We start from the raw sequence: 21,292 nt of genomic DNA, 5'->3' as shown, positions 1-21,292 counted from the left end.
ACGGCAGTCAGCATTTGACTGATTATTTTTGCTGACAAAGTTATTATATCGACCATAAAACTTACGAAATGATGACTTTAAACGAGAATGCTGATACTTGTTTCATCAACTTATTGTCAATAACTTATCAGGTTTTAGAAATAATACAATAAATAGAGCATGCTGTAGCCTATCAAATCAAATGAGAAAATTAACCCCAGTATGTACGTGATGAAGGTATATTGCTGCATAAGTATGGGAAATTGACGATTGAAAACTTAACGGAAAGTTACGGTGAATGGAATTTATGAAAACTGCATGAACATGAAAAAAGACACGTAGCAAATATTGTCATATGATAAAAAAAACTTATTTTAAGCAATAAATACTTCATTTCCAAAATGCTTTCATAAAGTGGAAATAGTATAGCATTATTTATTTGTTTATTTATTTATTTATTCATTAATTTATTTCGATGTATTTATTTATTTATTCATTTTATTCATACTTTCATTTTGGAAAAGAAATATACCAAGCAGTAGATAATAAGAAATTTGATACCGTATAAGTGGAAATTTTAGCGAGACGCAAATTTAGCGATTTCTCCTTAAAAAATGGTAATTTATTTTTAGCGAGAGGTAATTTTAGCGATTTTAAAATGCTTATTAAAGAAGCTATTTACAAATAAAATGCAATATTAATTTTTAGCGATATTTAATTTTAGCGATCTCAGGACCCTCGCTAATAATGCCAAAATTAAATCCTCGCTAAAAATTCTACTTATACGGTATAATAAAAAAAAAAAATAAAAAGATACTTTTGACTGTTAAAAAGGAAGGGTACTAGAATCTGATTTTATTTTCTTATGAAAGTATCATTGAATCATAGTAGGAATTTCCCTTATCAAAGGTGTTGAAATTTTTTTCGTTCAAATAATGAATAAAGTTTTATTCTTCAGATACATTTCAAGAGGGAGAGATTAAATGTGGAGACACTTTTAAAATTTTTTAAAAAATTGATACCGCCTACATAAATTGATTTATCAAGAATTGTAGCAAAAATAATCACTTCTTTGACATTTATACTCTGTTTTAATCAACTCTTTATCAATATGATTTATTCTAAAATAATTTTTTATTAGTGTTTAAATAAAAATTTTTAAAAAAATATTTTCTTAATAAATACCTATTTTACGGGGCAGGGAAGCCGTTTCCCAGTTATCATAAATCAGACAGTGGGGTTTTTGGTCTTAACCTTATCAGACATAACTTACTTTCTGAAGACAAGATCTGAATTTTAACAAGAACAATAGCCAGAATTGCCGGGTTATCGAGGGTGCGAGATCACTGCAGGGTGATAAACACAATTCTAATTGGTTATCTGAATAGAAAGGGGTGGGTCATACCTTATCGGGGCTTATATCCCATGTTTGCTTTACTCTGTCCTGCGTCCATTACACTCTCATTCCGTGAAATAGCTGTGAATCTATTCTTGACATTTTAAAGTGTTACTGTTTAGTTAGATGTTAGCACGTTGTAAATCCTTGTTTGAGTTTTAGATTTTTGCCTTTTTTATGAGTCTGAGTGCAAATATTTAGTGACCAAATTTGAAATTGATATGAGAACTGTCTATGGTACGATTCTTCTTGTCTAATGGAACCGGTGAACGTACAGTTAGCTCCCTTGATGCATGATAGTCTGTATGATCTACATGGGGGATACAATTATACATCTTCTCTGTGGGGCCATAGGGAGGAGAGAACGTTTAGCTCGCAGCAGGCCGAACCCTCCACAAATAGAAGCGAAAACTCGACACGGACTGAAAACAAGAAACAACCTCCAGAAAACTCTGGATCCGCCACTGAAAATACAGGTAAGTTATATGAAATAATTAAGTTGTGGCATTTCATATACATGTATATATATATCCCTTTTGACTAGAAAAGTATTTGGTAGAATTATTTTATATGTGTTGCAATTGTGTCCTCTATGTTAAAAAAAAGGCCAGAAGTAGCTAGTTTGAGCATTTAAATTATATATAACTGTGTTATTTGATTGTTGATTTTTCATATTGAAGATTTTTAAACCAAAGGGGATATAAATACGAAATTTGTGTAATATGTCACTTAAAAAACATTTCCCTCCTTTTTCACATTTATTTCAATATTTATTTAAAATGGCCGATGATTTGAAAAAATCTATAAAACCATTAGCCATGTTTCAGCAATAGAAATAAACAGTGAAATTTATTGAAAAAATATTTTCAAAATCTTTACATTTCATTTTTTGATAATAAAAAAAACATGAAGAAAAATTTTTGGTAGTTTATTCTATTGTTTAACAATTTTTCTATCAATATACATTTTGTAATTTCACATAATTTAATATTTTTGAAATGTCCGAGAAAGAAAATACTGTCAACATCATTTTAACATTTTTTTAATACGATGATTTAAAAAAACTATTTTGATCATATAATTTCACAAGAAATGCATTAAGAATATAGAATAAATGAAGATTGAAATGGATAATTGGACAGTAATTAAGAATTTAATATTGTTTATTATCTTCTTTTATTATTATAACTAACAAAGTAAATTAAGAATATCTACAAATATGTAATTCGATAAATACACAAAAAATGTTAATATAATTAACTGAGTGTGTTGTGTTTGATACGAATTAATAATAAAAATACCTCTAATCATTTAACGTTACTCATTATCAAAAAAGGCACCTCAATTTTCATGAATGAAGACATTCAGTTAAAACCAAAGACCCACCCTGTAATGTTAAACCAATGACTTAAGACTACTTCAGGCATGTCCAGCAATCAGAGTTAACGGGTTACTTTGGTAACGGATCAAGAAAATTCCACCTAAATAACTATGGCGTCAATTTATCTTAGAAACCCGTTTTGAATCAATATATTTAGTTCTCCATATGGATATTTTATTAAGTTTATCTGTTTAGTTTGTGATCGACAATATTGCAGAGAATCTTGTGAACAAATATTAGATACATCAGCCTATACACTGTCGTCTGGGTAAATCAATATGGCGGCGTATTTTTTATACTCAATTCTAAACAAAGATTGAAGCCCCACTTCAGCAGCAGGACAAATTCCGTGGATACTGTATTATTTGTAAAGTTGTTTGGATTTTTTCATAATGATAGAGAGAAGTAAACATCAGCGTGGATCAATGATTGAAGACCGTCATGTTGTGTTGAAGTACTCGAGTCATCAGAAACGTAATTCTTGACAGTTACTCATAAAATACAGAAATGAAGTTTTAAAACCGACCCTTTGCTCAACCAATACTTTTCTTACAACATTAATATTTATTTTTTCCCTTGCTTGATATACAATGTGAAAAAAGCAACTTTACATTCAATAGCATTAATTCCCCTATAGTTTTACGTCAAATTATTTCAAAAAGACGAAATATAAGCAAAGGTGTCAAAATAATTTTTTTTTTTTAAACTTTCTTCAATTCCTAGATAACATGAGCAAATTTGCATTTTTGATTTGGGTAAAAATAATGTCTTAAGTGTTATTTTACTGGATGAAAATTATTATTGTCAACTTATATTTAACTGGGTAACAATGGGGGTGGACCACTTCTTCAAAGTCAATATTTCGGTTCGATGTATATTCCAACATCACCTTTTTTTTGCTTACAATGTATGTTTACCAACTGATTTTACATGCACAACCATGCTCCGTATGCGATTTCTTTCATTAAACCGAAGCAGTCTACTGCTACTGACAAATTACTTGATGTTACAAGCCTTTCAACACGTAAACTTTTTGTAAATGATTACTTTTAAATACAACTTCGTGATTTGTCATTATTTTCTAGATCTTCATACAATTGTTAGTTCAATAACCATTATATTAAAATTGATGACGTACATTTAATATACATAGGAATCACGGTGAGTATGAGCAGTCAATCCGGGGTACCTTCACCTTCGGTGGAACCTGATCTCCGCTTTCGATGTTTCTAGGAAACCGTGCTTGGTCTTTTCTGTCCTGTTTACGATTTGTCTTGTTTATTTATTAAATGGACGTTGTATGGAATGCCATATACGACAGCCAACTGCTTACTGCCAACTGCTGACTGCTTACTGCCAACTGTCAGCTGCTTGCTACTAACTGCCACACATATTTGAATAAATTTTATTTTTATTTTGATATTTATGTGAATTTTCCAAAAAAAAAAACCCAGATATTTCTTGACAAGAAAAAAAAAACTTAAGTCCTTTCCTTAATGTGAAAAATTATTTCGGCCGGGGAGAGGGGGTTCTCATGCGTCATACCTTCATGTCTATGACATTTTTGATACCAACTAAACACGAAACCGCGTTTTCTGGGGGGGTGGGTCCGGACCTCTCTCTCTAGATCTATGCATATAAAACATATTTTATTTGTAAAAACAAAGAGATATAAATGTTTTATCGGCGTTTTCTACGTGGAGAGTCTAATATCAGTTTTAGTTCGTTTAGTTTATACATTAACCTATGACTGTACAAATTTTAAATGCCCCCCACCCCATCCCCAAGATATTTGCAAGTGAAACATTATAACATACAGAGATATACATCTTTAATTTGAGGAAATTTTTAGCTCTAGAATATAATGAAAAATGTAAACTTATTTTTAAAACATCTTTCCCTGCAAAACAACAAATTCTTTTTTTTTTTTTTCATTTTTCTCTCTTCAAAGGTTTTGTTGTCTCCGGGGGTTGGGGGAGGGTATACTGCTTTAAAGATTAAACGCAGAAAATAGACATTTTATTACCTATTTCAAATAAGAAAACAAATAAAAAATGTACTTTATCAATCGCATATATTGAATAAATATTAAATAGGATAAACATATTGGTCATTTAATCAATTTAATTTTACCAGGGTGACCCTCTTGGAAAAAATGTCCTGGATCCGCACCTGTTTTTTTTTCTTTTCTTTTTTTTTCTTTTTCCTTTTTTTTTTTTTTTTTGAAAATTCACATGAATATCAAATTAAAATAAAAATTATTCAAATTTGTGTGGCAGTTAGCAGTAAGCTGCTGACAGTTGGCAGTAAGCAGTCAGCAGTTGGCTGTAGTATATGGCATTCCATAACGTTGTGTCCTCCTGCCTTCATCTTGTACATGCTATAAATGTTATATTTCAGGAATACATCGAACAATACATGCATTGTTGTCTCTTTTAAATAAAAATGGTGATGTTCATGGGCAGTGATTCATCTAAAAGAAATGAACGTTCAATATAAAAATATGTGAAAAGGGAATAAAACATGGACCCCTGATATTCTAGAGGTTGGATCAAGTGCCTCTTCGGAGTAAGCTAAGCATCTTTAAAAATCACATAAATGCATATCATAGTCTTATTTGAATATTAAGCAAAGCACAAAATTATGTTAAGTGTATTGACATGAAGGATATGGATATAACGGACAGTATACAATATCAAAGTCAATAAAACAATACAAAATAGGAGCAGAGCAAACACGGACCTCTAAAACATCAGAGATGGGATCAGGTGCCATGGAGGATTGAGCATCCTCTGTTGATCGGTCACACCCGCCGTGTGCTCCTTGTCATGATCGGGAAATAACGGAAAAATCCCTCGTCAAATCAGTGTAAAAATAATGGACTAACAATTAGTATGAAAAACGTCAGTCAGCATTTGACTCAATGATAAATATCGACCAAAAAACTTACGAAATGGTGGCAACAATGCTACCAACGCCTTTTTAACGTCACATTTTAAATGTCTCTTTTTAAAATTTCCATCAAAAATCTTCTTGGGCTTAATCTATCACTTGTGTTTTATTTACCAAGGTTTTGCAATAACCCGCTTTGCAAGCTAGAAAATAAGTGACGTTGAAGGTTGACTGTGCTTTTAAACACATTCTTCTTCCTTCCTCTGAGGTTGATTCCTGACTAAAACGACCCTTCCAGATGTCAGAATTTTACTAACAAATAATGAAATATAACAAAAATTACAAATAAGAACAATTCACGTAAATTTGTTTGGGAAAGGAAAAATTCATGAAAAGATATGCAGAGGCACAGGAGAAGGAAATCTATCAGAGACAAGCTAAAAGTCAACATCAATGCTAGATTGTTTTGCATCCAATGCCACACGAGAACACAAAAATAATTATGAGAATCAATTTTGGAGCAGGTCTTATAACTGTAAAATCAAAACACTATAGAGCATATGTTAGCAGTGAATTTTAAAAATGGTTTGAATTATTGCGTATTTGAGTGGGTATGAATGAGTCGCATAAGAAGCATAATTTAGATGATGGTAACATTGTCTTGCGGCGCAAAACTAAAACTTAGTTTCCGTAAGTTTTTCTTTATTTTACAAAGTAGGAAATAAATTAGATTCAAATTTGTGTGCAGAATTAGAATTGAGAGACGGTATGTTTGTAAAACTTTACTGATGATGAAAGACGACGTTACATTTTGAGCAACCCTCCTAAAAAATAAGTGTATTTATGTATATAAAGGAATTTATGTGATCTAAATACGTAATAAATTGCATATTTTTATTAATTACCAATTTGTTTGAATTCATGGGTCCCGAAGGGTTTTCCGGGTTTTATACTTAAGCGTACTCTAGTAACGGCTATTAGCCTTATCCTTATCAGAATAACATTTGTCCAAAATGTGGTTTACAAATTTTACCCACCACCACCCCTTCAATCCTCCATAATTATTGTTATTGTAGAAAATACATGTACTAGTTTCTTTTATATAAGGTGCCTATTGTTATTGCATAACTATTGTTATTGTAGAAAATAGATGTACTAGTTTCTTTTGTATAAGGTACTTATTGTTAATTTTGTAGAAAATATATGTACTAGTTTTCTTTTGTATAAGGTGTGGGATGTTTTTGGGCCCCACCTTCTGCTGCATTCTGATATTGTAAAATCTGTAATCTCATTTGGCATTCGTAATAAATGCTCTATACACACACACACACCCTCTTTATTATTTAACATGCTGCAGAACAGAGCTGCAAATGCGCTTCAGGTTCACATGAACCGAATTATTCGTCAGTTTCAGTATTTAAGAGCACATAAGGAAAAATAAATTGTTCATATTATATAATGTAGTTATTTTCTTTTGTAGAATGGCCATCAGAAGTCAAGAAAGAACAGACAGAGAATACTAAGTCTGACAGTACTCAGAAACAGTCACAAGTGGCCTGTACGCTCAAGTGGTGAGTAGATCTATAAAAAATATAACATAAATAAAGAAGGTAACAATTAAAAGAAAAAAAAGTGCTTGATTTCAATCAACCACGTTAAATAAAATTTTCATTAATTGGTAAGGCTTTAAAGTAATATAGAAGTACTTTTAAGCTGATTTTTTTTTAAACGTTAGTTATTACTTTCATATCACGACTCCCCTTGTAATAAAAATAGAGAAAAAGTTAAACAAACGTAGAAAAGAAATGGATGGTCGTTAAACAGCAGAATGTTACACGACACCATATGGTGTGTTTATATTTTTTCTATAAACAATGAACTGAATTTTCTTGTCATATAATAAATATATCATGATTGTAATGATTTTTTGGAATTATAACAATCAATCATTCTAGCAATAAAGGATAATTTTTCAAAATATTAATTCAGGTTTACAAGTTATGCTAGTTACTAGAATAAAAATTTTTAATAACTGAGATCACTTCTATGAAAGTGATTTTGACAAATCCTGGTAATAATAAACACAGCTAGCATTAACTCGCTTGTATATTAAGATTGTTTTGATGGGACAACATTAATAAAAATGACCAAATAGTCCATTAATTTAATAATATGTATTTTAATCTCTTTTTTAAATTCAGTCCTCTTTTAGGATTATTTGACATTAATATATACCATTTCAATTTATTATTTTTCAAACAAATTCAGACAGAAGAATCGTTATGATCTATTTTTCTAATACCCGATATTATATGATCAATATTTTATTCTCAACTTTCACCCACAAAATTTCCATTTCTAGTCTGTAAGCAAATTTAATTCTTTTTTTAAAGTGATAAACTGTAACTATTTTTTAAATATTAAATAAATAGAGAAAATCTGTATACTTGTCATATCAATAAATAAACAATAAAAATTACAAAGAAAATATAAATAGTTCACGAGTGCTTTATTCATTTATGTTTAACAAGTTTGGCTTTCCAGAAAGCCTGAAATGTCACCTCTTTGGTATCAATAATGTCAAAGAAATAAAACAGAAAGGGAAATATTTTAATGCATTGAATATATGGATTATTACATCTGAAGTTCCCAAATGATTTATTCAGCAAACTCCACATTAAAGTACGCAGTTTCTTTTGGCCGCAGTATATATATGGAAAGCATGGACGTCTGCGAGAGCACCCAAGGCGATTTTTGGTGAAATTTCAATCTAGCGGTCTTTGTGCTTCTGGGTGTTTACAATTTACTTAAATTCAAATACTTTCCTTGAACTTTATTTTTTAACACAATACGGAATTATCAACAATAATTATCATTCATTTAAAAGCAGCTAATCATTAAAGTTTGACAGGAATTAATTTAATAAATCCACTCTTCATTCATTTTTTGCAGAATCTAATTGTAAGCTTGTTCTTTTGTGCGAGAACCAGTTTTTCCCTCCGCGTCAACAAATTTATATATAGAAATCACGTCATTGTCAATTCTTCTTGTGTAGCTTACCAATTTAATAAGGCATAGTATTGAGGATCAATATATATACGACACACCGAAACTATAGATATTTATAAGCATCGCAGTTCTTTTCTAAATTTTCTTTGGCTTTCAAATAGGCCGACACCGAAAGTAGATAACACACTCCTAAGCTAGTTCTTCTAAAAGAAAACCAGTTTACAGGCTACTTGGAACTCTGTAAAACATCTTCCCGAAAAATTAATGGAAGCTTACACTAGGACTTCACTTCCGGCATACAATCTTAATGTGTCATCTCCCGAGGGAGATGACAAAAATTCTCCAGGATAAATTTCAAATGATTTTTCAAAATTTCATTTTTCATTAGTTCCTTGACCATTTCTTTTCTTTAAAATCTAAACTGTTTTCATTTTTAAAACTAAAAAAAAATTATTGTTTAGGAAGGTTATTTATTAAAATGTTTAATTGAAATCTTTAAGATTTTTGTTAGTTTTTCCTTTGTATCATGTCTAAACCTTCGAAAAAATTTATTAAGATTTTCTCTATGCATACACGCAAAAAAAAAAATCTTTATAAACTTGCACAACATTAAGAATAAAATTTATTTAAAGTTACATTACATATCGGTTAGATTTCTGATATTTATATTTCATCAATTCTGCTTTCTGTCAGGTAAATTCACACACAGGTGTGAACACTTATTAAATCTGACAGATGGTCGGTGAGTTGGTGGGGGTAATTGACGTAGTGTTGGGGTCCTATATTGTGGAACTGTCATACACACTCGTGATGTGGTGCTCGTTTAGAGGAGTTCGTGTGACCACTATAGAGAGAGCTGATAGCGTTAAAACAGCCACATCTTGTATTATTAAAACGTGTCTGACAACAGTGTGCAAAATTCATCTCTTTTTTGCGATGTCATTTTTAAAATGACTTTTGATGTGATTCAATGCATATAATTTTATGCGTCCTTAATGTATCTTTCAAAAAAAAAAAAACTGTTTAAAGATGAATTTATTCTGTTTCACTAATAAATGAACTTCAATGATATAAAAAATATTTTGACAGTTTAAACCTATCAAATGTATTGTATTGTAGTTCATCGCATTTTACAAATTAAGAATCAAAATGATAAGGTCAAAATGCACTTATATGACAAAAAAATCTCAAACTTAAGAAATAAGGATATAAACCAATCTAATCACAAACAGAAATAAATTAATTATCTAAAATACTCTCTAATATGTAGTTCTCTTTTGAAATCGATGCAAGTTCGTCTCCTTCCTAAATCTTTGAAATAAATGGCATTCTTCAAAGAATATTTTGAATGACCTCAGGGTCACCTCTACCCTGCTGAGGTGTGGGAATATTGTCACACACTGAAGCCCGCCAGCTGGTAAACCTATCGAAGTGGGCTCCAATAATAAATAAGTTTTGGCGTACCTGACAGGAATGTCATCATACGCGTCCCTAAAAATATATATATTAAAAAAAGTCTTCTATTGACGTCTAGAATTCAAACAATGCAACAAATTATATTTATTTAGGTAACACAAAAGGAATTTGAATTATTTTTAAGTTTTGAGGTTTTATATAATTTTTAAGATGATTAGCTTATAAACACTGATAGGTTGACACATAGCTATCGGTGTCAAAATGTCCTAAATCTTCAAGTTTTGCTTTCTTATCGAACGAAGTTGAGAAAACAAATTCTTTTATTATGAATTGTACCAAGAGAACACTGTTGTCCGAAAAAGAATATCGCATTGCATTATTAAGTTTCTTTTTAAAGAAGAAATGTTGATAATTCCTAGTACTTCTTGTAATTTTTTTTAAAATTCATATGGCTTCCATTATTCAACTTTTTTGCTACCTGGCACCTGATCCAATATCTGGTGTTTTAGAGGACCGTATTGCTCTGCTCCTGATTTGTATTGTTTTGACTGACTTTTTAGTTAGATTACTGTTCTGTATCTCCATATATTTCATTTTTTCCATTTCTGAAAAAAAAACATAGTATATTGGGAAGAGGGAAAAGATGATGATGAATTTTTAAAAAATAATTTCCTGCGAATATTTTCTTTTACAAAACATGTTTAAAAGGAAAGGGAAATCTGAAATGTAGGTTTTGCCATAGAATCTTAACGTTATCAACTGATATTAATTCTCGATCAACTTTATGTAAATATGTTTTTATAAAAGCGACATTCAAATTTTAATTTTTTCTACATTATTCATTGCTTTTATTATATTACATTTTGTAGGTTGTCGGAGAATTATGAGAGGGCAGAGGGGGTGTGTCTTCCCAGGTGTGTACTATACACACATTACCTGGACTTCTGTAAGAAGATGAAATACACACCAGCCGGGGCCGCCACATTCGGAAAGGTAGGGGCACTATTGAATACAAAAATTTAGACACTACAAAAAGAATGCTGCTTAAACAACAGTAATTTATTATTGTAACCAAATGCTATTTATGAATGATAACAATCAAACAACCTCTATGATACATTAATTATAAATGTTTGATCTTTATAATTGCAAATATATCTAGAATATTTTAAATGCATATTTTGAAAGTACTATAATGATAAATTGTATTAAATAAAATACGCCACTTTAGCTTTTTTAATTAATGGACACTTTTCAAATAAAAGTTATGGTTATATACTGAAATATGGTTTTCACTATGATGAGACAGAAAAAAAAAGAAATACTTCAGATCAATTTTTGCAACACCTTATTTTCACGGGGTAGACATTAACTCCTTATTAGAGAGACAGAATTTTCAAGAATTGTGGTTACTGCTCTATATTTCCTAACGGAATAATAATATACGCGAGAATGATATTTTCGAGAGTACACTGTCTCGCGTAATTACGTGAAATAAAGTTCCCCCGAATAAAAAGTGATTAACAGTATCTAGCATTCATAAATAATTTTTGAAAGAATTCTTGATTTTGCATGATTTACCGTTTTGCAAAATATTTTTATTGTTACCTCCAAATGCATTTCAAAGTAATTTTTCCATAAAATATTCAGAAAGAATCTTTTCTGTTAAAAAATACAATGTAGTTCTAAATTGCATATTTCAAAGTATTAAACAACATCAATTGAATTACTTGTACAGCTATTCAGTGTATGTCTGATCTGTATTTATGCCGAAAACTTTATAATAATATTTTTAAGATAAAGATTTTATTATTGGAAAACATTGATATGTGAATAGATTTTGTTTGTTTCTCGTCCACGACGAATCATATATGTTTTATGTATCCTGTGCAAAATTTGAGTTCGACGGGAATACATTTTTTTCACCATCCATATACTTCAGTATTTTGCAAAAATGTTCAAAAAAGAAAAACAATGGAGAATACATCATGTTATGCTCTACAATTAATATACAAGACTGTATACTAATATAAATAAAAACTTCCCTAGATCATTCGTCAGAAGTTTTCCAAGATAACTACTAGACGATTAGGAACAAGAGGACAATCAAAGTAAGTTCTCAAACATTTTTTGAAACTTGAATCTTCTTCTTAATTGATTATTTTGATTATTTTAATAAATTCTATTATGACCAAAACGCGTAGTTGTTTTATTCCACTGTCTATCATGTATAAATATTCGACGCTTTTAAAATGTGATTACAACAGAATTCAACTTATTGAAATGCCATTCTCACAGTTTGCTAAAACCGATCTAGCAGTTTGTTGGGTTGTTTAGTTGTGTATATGGCAGTGAAGTGTGGTGATTGCGTTCTCCCCGATAGTTGATGGGAGGCAGTGCTCGGAGATCGGTATTGCAGTATAGTTTGTAATTGACTCTTGTTTAAATCCAGCTTTTTCTTTGTAGGTACCATTACTATGGCATTGGCATCAAGGAAACCTCGATCTACTATCACTCAGTGTATTCAGGGAAAGGATTAACGAGGTAACAAGTCCAATCATTATGTGTATGAAATAAGAAACAATGTATAAATTTAATAAAAAAAATTTTGTTCAAGGGTCTTATCAGTCATTTATATTAAAAATAGGTATAGGTTTCAAAATTGTCAAGTCACGCTCAAGTTTTGTAAGATTAGAATGTATTAGTCATTCAAGTTGGAACGATTTTGGCTTCAAATTTTGCACCTGTGTTCCAAACCTCGTCAAAGGTGGAATTTTGGTCGTATTTGGGATTCGTTCAGTTTGTCATGTTAAAAGCTTTCCACACTTTTCTGAACAAATTGAGTGCTTAAATTGAAAACGTAGCTTTCTTCCAGCACAGAACGAATGACAGATTGTCCCAAACAAGTTTTAAACTCTGAAAATAAATTTCTTAATTAAGACTAAATCAATACAAACGTGTTAAGGGGAGCCACAAACAGCCCTCCAGGATGAATCCAGGTCAACGTGGAATTCAGTTTATGGATACTGTATGTATTCGTAGTTAATTTGTTAGAGATATAGCTCTTGAAGTATACAGTGGATTTTCAACTAACCTTCGTTCATCTTGTTGTGGAATTTCTTAATCACCTTCATTTCAAAGTCCTAGGCTTACATATACTTTTTTTATGTCAAAGACATTATTTAATACTTTAAGTGAATTCATTTAAATTTATCTAGATATTATGAAAGTTAAAGGCTTTAAACAAAGAGATTGGCTTTCAACAGAAATATTTTGAATATGACCTCCTGGCAGTGCTCTGTAGAATTATAATTCAGTCCTGCGGGTCGTTAGCACAGCAGATATCACCCGCCTGTGCAATATCTACCCAGGAGAGAATGCGAATATCGCAAGGTTTAGATTAATTTACTTATGACAATTTTCTCCCGTTTTTCAGATTTTCCGGAATCAAGATAAAGACTGAGGTATCGATTCTTTTGTTTTTAAATTCAGATTATCGGCGTCTGGTAATGCCGGTTTATCTTGGGTCTATATTAGATTTCCTACCCTATAACACCTTGGATTGTCAGAAATGTTAGTGTTTGAAATTCATCCTGTGTGTCGTTTGTTTTGATAAATGGAAGGAACCGATATGGACTCCGAGTAAACAAATCGCACGTTAGATTGAAGCAAGTGTAAGCATTTTTCGGGAACTATAGCGAAGGCATCGATTTGGTCCTCGGATGCAGCCCTGTTCAAACGTGGGTCTTATCTTTTGATGGGGACCTCTCAACCGCCTGCTTTATTGTTTGGGTTTAGGGGCTAACTAAATCAAATATATGGATATTTCAGGGGTTACTTTTGATGTAGAAGGGCGATTTAATTCTGGAAATGCATTGCACGCCCTCTTCATTTATCATGGCGTGACCCGTGAGAAGATTATATAAATTGACAAAATATTTGGACAGGTTCAAGAAAATCAATATTTATATTTCTTTAGTTCTCTCTAATTTTCTAATGACATTTATAAAAATTTTGGCATATATTTATATATAATACGGTATTGAAAAATAAAATTCCTTTGGATATTCATATATTTATGAGCAGTGTACATTGCGATGTACGCCTTGCTTGTCCTAGAATGATAGGTGTTACAGCATATAGTGTAAAGTCTAGAGAGAGAAGAATTTCCTGTTCAGATTATGTCTCCAAATCGTACAGGATGCTTAATACCTGGGCTGCTAAACATCACACGGCAACATTTATTTTCTCTCGCTTGTCTCTTCCTACAGCAAATATCAATTTATTCCCGGCATTCATTACGATAAAAGAACTATTCCGGATATGTTAGCAGAGCCTGTGTGTTAATGCTGATTCACTCGGCTTTGTTTAAATAAGATAAAGTCCCCTCAGATTAGCCTGCTTTAGCTTGACAAGGCTCTTGTTGGCGATGGAAAGCGACAATTAGTGAACCACTGGACAAACACGACACTGATCTCCGATAGGTCTCACAACCATTCCCATGGATACTGAGGCATTTTACACCAAAAATTTCATATCTGAAAATAAGGTTTCAACATTCAATCTCTTAACACTACCAAAAAGCGAAAATTTAGGAAGAATTTTTAAAAGTGCACGGTATTTAAGATAATGGCGGTTTAAGAGACCTTAGAAACCGTTCTGCTAGAGAAACACGAACGACTCAGCTAGGTGGGTGACACAGCGGTGTAAGTGGACTTCGCGTGATTGAGACCGGGGTAATGGCGCCTCGCAGTAGAATGCATCAGCAAAAGACTTCTAATCCTACCCTAAGTGTTTATGTAACCGCCAAACAAATTGTAAATAATAGCTCATTTTACCCTTATTGAAACTATTTGATCATGATCATGTTATCAAAAACTGCAACTTTTACACCTAACCAAGGAATTGTAGACATTTTCTTGTACATTTTTAACCTGGGATTATAAACGTTTTCTTATATGTAAAAGGTCTTGATGTTCAAATTAAAAATAAATATTTTCAATTTACCTGTAATAAGCTGCTTATATTTCTTTTCATTTCTGTGGTGTACGGAACCCATGGTTATATTTTTATTGTCCTTTAGGGTTCCAACAGAAAATTTTCCCTAAGTTCAAAGACAGGGACTTTGCTACCAGAATTTCCAAATGCTGAAAACTTAATTTTGCCAGAAAATGTCGACAGGGAGAAGGTCTGGTTTTGTTAATTTATCTACAGCATTGAAATATAATATATTTGTTTAGAGTTTTTAAGGAAATAATGGTTTTTTTTTTACAATTTCAGATGCAGACATTTATTATGATGTATCGAACTCACTGTCAAAGGATACTGGATACCATTATCAGCGCTAATTTCGACGAGGTTAATTAACGTGTTCTTAATCATATCTTTGTCAAACATAATAAATGACCAAACATTTTCACAGACATTTTGTATTCAAAACTTACTTTCAAACTTCTGACATCATCCATATGCTTGTAGGTGCGGAACTTTTTGTTACACTTCTGGCAGGGTATGCCCGAGCACCTTCTGGGACTGCTGAATCTGGACATGGTGGCCGACATCGTGGGGCTCTGTGATTCAATACTTTACAAGGTAACAGACTCAAATCTCATATAGATCATGCTCATTTTCAAAATACGAGATATGCCATGTTTTTCATAAATACCTACCTGTGAATCCGTTTTCTCAATCGAGTGTCTGAAGAAAACTTTAGAATGTTTTGCTTCTGATACAATTTGTATTCCATATTAATTTGCTGTTTATTCCTTATAATTTGACACTTGAAATTCGTATATTATTTTGTTGAGTTTCAGCATCAATTTGAAAAATTTCTAGGCCAAAGATGCTTGTTGTCTTTCCGATATATTATTTAATGAGGTGGAGATTCTACTCAGCAGTTCGTCTTTGTAGTACTTTGTACTAAAATATTATTCGAAACTATCTTATCTTTACAGGTTATGATAGATGTATTAATTCCTTCAACTATCCAAGATCTTCCAGACAGGTACTCTTTTCTTTACTTCAATAAAACAATTTAGAAATTAAAATGTTCTTCTCTTCGTTTTCTTTTTATAAAAAATTCTAGTCATTTTAAATATATGTATGTTTAATTACAGCCTTGGGTCTGAAATTAAAGTTTTTAATCGGAAATTGGTGCATTGGTTATATAGTTCTCTTGAGGATGTACCAAAGAAGCTAAGAGACAAGAAAATAGAAGGTAGTCCTAAAAAAGTATACGTTTATTAAAAGAATAATGCTTGGAGTTTTCATCGGTAAAAATCAGTACTTATCATTAAATCGTGAATCAATATATCCTGCTTATAGATACCAGTATTTCTGTTTGTTACCATTAGTTGCATGAAAAAAGTTGCAATCATGTTATTTGGTATATCTTGCTATGTAATCGACTGAAATCTTATCCACATAAGACAAATTTAATGTAAATGCTACTTTATACTTTTAGAAATGATTTAATTATTAAATCGTTTCGTATTTATAAATTAAAGAGTTTTATTTCAACAACATGTGAATTCCAATTTTAGTGTCTCGTGAATTTTGCTTTCTTGAGAGTTATTTCTCTGCATGTTTCTTACTTCCAGTGGCCAAGCATTTTATTCACAGCATAAAACGCCAAATGTCTTTTGTTCACTTAGCGCAGGTAAGTTTATCAATAATAAAGAACATTGGGTCTCTCCAGATTTAATGTGACAAAATAAAGAAAGTCAAACAATGACTTTTAGATATTGTGGAGTTTCAAAAATAATGCACACATTTTTTTTTTTACTGTGAGACTCTTAAATTCTCTTCAAATACATGTATACTGATATTTCAAAAAACATTAAATTCAAAATTTATATTGAATTTTTGTTTCTAAAAAAAATTGACCGAGTCAAATGATAATCTTATTATTTTTCTTGATTCTAAGTTATCATGTTATTGGTTCCTGTTTCAAGAAAAAAAATTATGAATGTTAATGACGTCATTTGCAGACAGCCAGAAGTGTCCTTCATAATCAAGAGTCTTTGAATGGAATGCTGGAGGATGTTTCAAGCATTGATCTGACGGAGATCTGTTGTCAGGCGGGGTTCACAACCCCTAAATCAACCAATAGTCTTAAAGAAGTTATTTATGATTGTACGTACTATAAGAGTATATTATATTTACATTCACTCAATATCATCTCCTTTATTTCTTAGGGACACATAACACACAAAAAAGTTGATGCATGGATTGATAAATTATTTTGACTGATTTTGAATGGAACAGATATATATATTAAGGATTGATTATTTTATTTTTTAAATAATCAATCCCTAAAATATTTTCTTTAAAACTAAGAATTCTTTTACTTGTGCTTAGATGTGCGACTTTGTTTCATTGTCTATGTAATTCTACACAAACGTTTGCACATATTTTTGACACTATGACAAAATCTTAATTCATTCTCCCAATTTACCCGGAAAATATTATTCAATAATTTTATGAAAAAAAATATTGCTATCTAAAAAAAGAAAAAGAAAAGTGTGTTACATGTATTTATCCTTAAGAAAAACCAGCTGTTGCAGGGAAAAAATGATACAATAGGGCATTTTGTATGCAACAGCTGCAACCTTATTTCGGAAATATTAATCAGAGTTTAATATTTATTTTTTGGAGTTAAATGGACTTATGTCGATAATGAAGATTGAACAAAGGCGTACTTTTAAATAAAAAAAAATGTTTCGCACTTTTAGTACAAAATAGACATAGAGTGTTACGCTTCCGATTTTAGGTTTCGACGAATTTCAGAATTTGCTGACTAAGCAAGCACCAATTGAGGGCTACACAGAATGGCTGGATAACATAATTGATAAATGTGTTTTACAGGTAATTATTTAAATAAGATATTTATTTAGAAATCCAATTTATTGTCACTACATAATAAATAATTGATAAACGTGTTTTACAGGTAATTATTTAAATAAGATATTTATTCATAAATCCAATATATTGTCACTACATATTTTGGCTACTCTTTTTTTTTTCTTTTAAACGACGTGTATTAAATCGTAACAACCGGATTTTATAATCTAAATTTTATTAACAATACAATTTATTATCGTATTTGTTTTATTATCATATTTATTTACACAATTTATATTGTTTTTTAAACAAAATTAACATAAATTTCTAAATTGAACTGAAAATACATTTGCTTTGACAACTCATCCCCAAAAAATCCGTTCATAGTCAGCGTATCTTATATTTATTAAAGCAAACTATTCCATTCTTACCTTATACAAGATAGTTATTTTTCTTTTTAGCCTTTAAAAGACAAAGATAAATCATTTAAAGAAACGGCCTCCAAGTTCCTTCTACACTGGGAAATCATAGGTTCTCTGTTGATGAGGGATTTAACATTACACAATGCAACAAGTTTTGGTACGTTTTAATTTTAAAATTAGAAAGATCTAATTCAAAATATTATTTCATTATAAATTGAAAATCTAATTTTATCTTTCTTAATTGAATCAAAGTATTTGTACAAATAAATTTGTGGCATCATTAAATTTTTTTTTTACAATAATTTAGGTACTATTTGATTATTTTACTAATCTTTTACCATATTTTTCTCAATCCTCTGACTTATTCCTCCCGGTTTTTCTCGCATTTCTTTCTTAAGTATGAGATATCAAACAGTATAATTGACCCGTAGGTCTGACTTATAAACCGAGTGCAAATCTAGAGCAAACACAAACCTAAAAAAAATATAAGAAGTGGTATCACGAAGAAGTAAGCATCCCGATGTCTTCATTCCACCGTGTGCTCCTTGTCGTGGTTAATTATTCTTTTTACTTGTCCATGTGACTCCTCTTACTGTTATTTTTCATCAGGTGCCTTCCATCTGATTCACATGATGTTTGATGAGTACGTATTTCTTGTAATGGAAACACAACACGATCAGGTCACAGATAAAACTCTACAGAAGGCTGTCCAGAAGTATATGAAATGTGCAGGTAAAGCTGGTTTTCCATTGCATTCATTGTTAAAAAAATATAAAGTAATAAAACGCATAGGAAAAAATGTGTAAGATTTATTGTTACGTTTCTTAATTAAAAAATTGTCAACAATGGTCAATATATTAGAAAACTAAAAAAATATGTACATATATACTGAGTATATTGATCATTTGAAGACCTCAGAAAAAACAAAATACGTTTTAATATTTGTTTTTTCCCTCGTTTGCAAAATTGAATGCATTTACATAAACTTTTGTGAATGAATTTAGAGGAAATAAAAACGCAAGCCAAGGTACGGACACCATCATCCAAACATCTGGTTTCCCCGAAAGGTCGAAAGAGAAAAGTTGATGAAGGATCCTTCGACAGTAATGGTGAACATTTTTCCTATTTAATAACGTTTTTTAAAAATCATTAATTTTTAATTTTTAAATTACATCAATTTCATTAAAAAGGCCTGTTTTGTTATTGCATATATAGAGAATCAGAGGCTCTAAAAAGTAAAACATGCTCATAATATGCATTTCTTGCTTCTTCAAATGGAATCACATTTACCCCAATATTTTCATTTATCAACAGACGAGGGTGACAATGTTGGAGGCATGGACGAGAATCGACATGGTGCTACCGATTCCTACTCCACAATGAACGGCACGGCTTTCAGTCGCCCCCCGCCTTCCATTCACAGAGATCCATGCTCACTGACCTTTCCTGATGAATCCTGTCGACCCGGGATCAGCCATTCCTCCTTGCCGTTATCCCCATTGAAACACTACTCGTCCCTCAATGGGAGTGCGTATGAACGTCCGACTTACATATCTCAGTATGGGTTGAATTCATACGGTGATATTATGAACACCAATAACACTTTTACTACTCCTCGGGTTCAACCTTACGGCGAAACACATATAAACTCTTTTCCCACAGTGCCTTTTACCGGAAGTGTTCCACAGGCGACCACGTCTTACTGGGCAGACAGTAGGACTCATCCTACATTTCATGAGACATACAACCCGTACAGTTATAATAAATTTCATTCTTCATATGACACCTATAATAAAAGTTCATTTCTAAGAAGCTCGTCGTACCAAGACACCATCAACAGATCCGCCTTTGAAAATTCTAGAAATTATTACAGGAGCTCGCACGATAACTTCCAAGGTACATGAAACATATTCTATGCTACATGTACGAGAATACTGTAACCATATTATTTCATACGTTATATTTTTGCTTTTACTCATGCAGAATTTTATTTCAACCAAATATTTAGGACAGATGATAAACAAACTTATGTAAAAAAAGAATTTGAAAATATAACAACTTGGGTAATGTTTAAATGAGTAAAATGAATAAGTTTCACCGCGTAGTTTTCAATTTCTTATTCCAAATTTCACAAAAATGGGATCTGAAGTGAAAAATATTTGTATAGATTAATAAGGATGGTTTCAGACTTTTGAACATCACAGAAGGTTTACCATTCCTTTATATTCTAGAAATTTGTTATTTGCATCATTTGCAATGAATTTAGGCCAAAAAAAAATATATACCGATCCAGGCATTCATTTTTAGTTTGTATCATCTGTCCTTAATATTAATAACAAAATCTGTATTTTGCAGTAGGAAGCCATCTTTCAATCGGAGGGTTTAATGGTCCATACATGGACATTGCGCAGCCGCAATCACAGTATCCGCCACGCCAAGACTCTGCCATGTTCTTCCAAGAAGATATATATGCAAATTCCATGCCGCCATCATTTTCCACTATTGGAAAACCTTACTTTGCAGCCGCTTTCAGATAAATGTGTATCTTAAAACTCATCATAATAAATGTATTATTTATAAACCCTTACAAGTCTTACTCTTTTTTAATGAAAGACGGATGGGGTAGAGATACTTGGAGATACTTGGAGACTTCATAGGTTTAAAGATTAATTACAAAAGAAAAACAAAAAAATTAAAACATACATGTATATTTGCCAAATTAATCAATTTATTTAAGTTTCCAAAGGGGAAGGAAAAAAATGTTTATATAGAATATTTAAACATAAAATTAAATTGCTAGGAATGTACAGGATTTGATTTGAAAATATATTAATATGTTATAACTACATAAATGGATAAAGCAGCAGGCATAACCTATACAAGTCCTCAACAGGAATGTACAGGAATCCAAATACTGTTCCATTCTTCACAATCAGAAGAAAAGTTTCCATCAAA

The 21,292-nt window shown here is 31.2% G+C and overlaps 1 protein-coding gene across 1 annotated transcript; it reads left to right on the top strand.

The window, feature by feature from the left end:
- Positions 1 to 1,514: 1,514 nt before the first annotated feature.
- On the top strand, positions 1,515 to 20,915 carry LOC134242219 (transcription factor RFX4-like). Its single transcript, XM_062724307.1, has 19 exons — positions 1,515 to 1,851; positions 7,129 to 7,219; positions 10,943 to 11,066; positions 12,123 to 12,184; positions 12,540 to 12,617; positions 13,510 to 13,537; positions 15,157 to 15,261; positions 15,354 to 15,431; positions 15,552 to 15,665; positions 16,028 to 16,077; positions 16,190 to 16,290; positions 16,673 to 16,731; positions 17,063 to 17,207; positions 17,845 to 17,939; positions 18,377 to 18,494; positions 18,947 to 19,069; positions 19,342 to 19,446; positions 19,652 to 20,233; positions 20,693 to 20,915. Exons 1-19 carry the CDS (start codon positions 1,632 to 1,634, stop codon positions 20,872 to 20,874), a joined length of 2,460 nt encoding a protein of 819 aa, XP_062580291.1. The 5' UTR covers positions 1,515 to 1,631; the 3' UTR covers positions 20,875 to 20,915.
- The last annotated feature ends 377 nt before the right edge of the window (positions 20,916 to 21,292 follow it).

This window comes from Saccostrea cucullata, unplaced genomic scaffold, assembly GCF_032062105.1.
Source record: "Saccostrea cucullata isolate Sc308-1 unplaced genomic scaffold, CSIRO_AGI_Scuc_v1 ctg489, whole genome shotgun sequence".
Classification (NCBI taxonomy): domain Eukaryota; kingdom Metazoa; phylum Mollusca; class Bivalvia; order Ostreida; family Ostreidae; genus Saccostrea; species Saccostrea cuccullata.
The sequence above is the reverse complement of the archived record's forward strand: the minus strand, read 5'-3'. Positions and strand labels throughout refer to the sequence as shown.

Excerpts from the sequence above, each read along its gene's own strand:
- LOC134242219 (XM_062724307.1), top strand. The coding sequence starts at position 1,632 with ATGGAACCGGTGAACGTACAGTTAGCTCCCTTGATGCATGATAGTCTG. Across the intron at positions 12,185-12,539 it reads GGAACAAGAGGACAATCAAA|GTACCATTACTATGGCATTG; the intron begins GTAAGTTCTCAA and ends TTTTCTTTGTAG. Across the intron at positions 12,618-13,509 it reads TCAGGGAAAGGATTAACGAG|ATTTTCCGGAATCAAGATAA; the intron begins GTAACAAGTCCA and ends CCCGTTTTTCAG.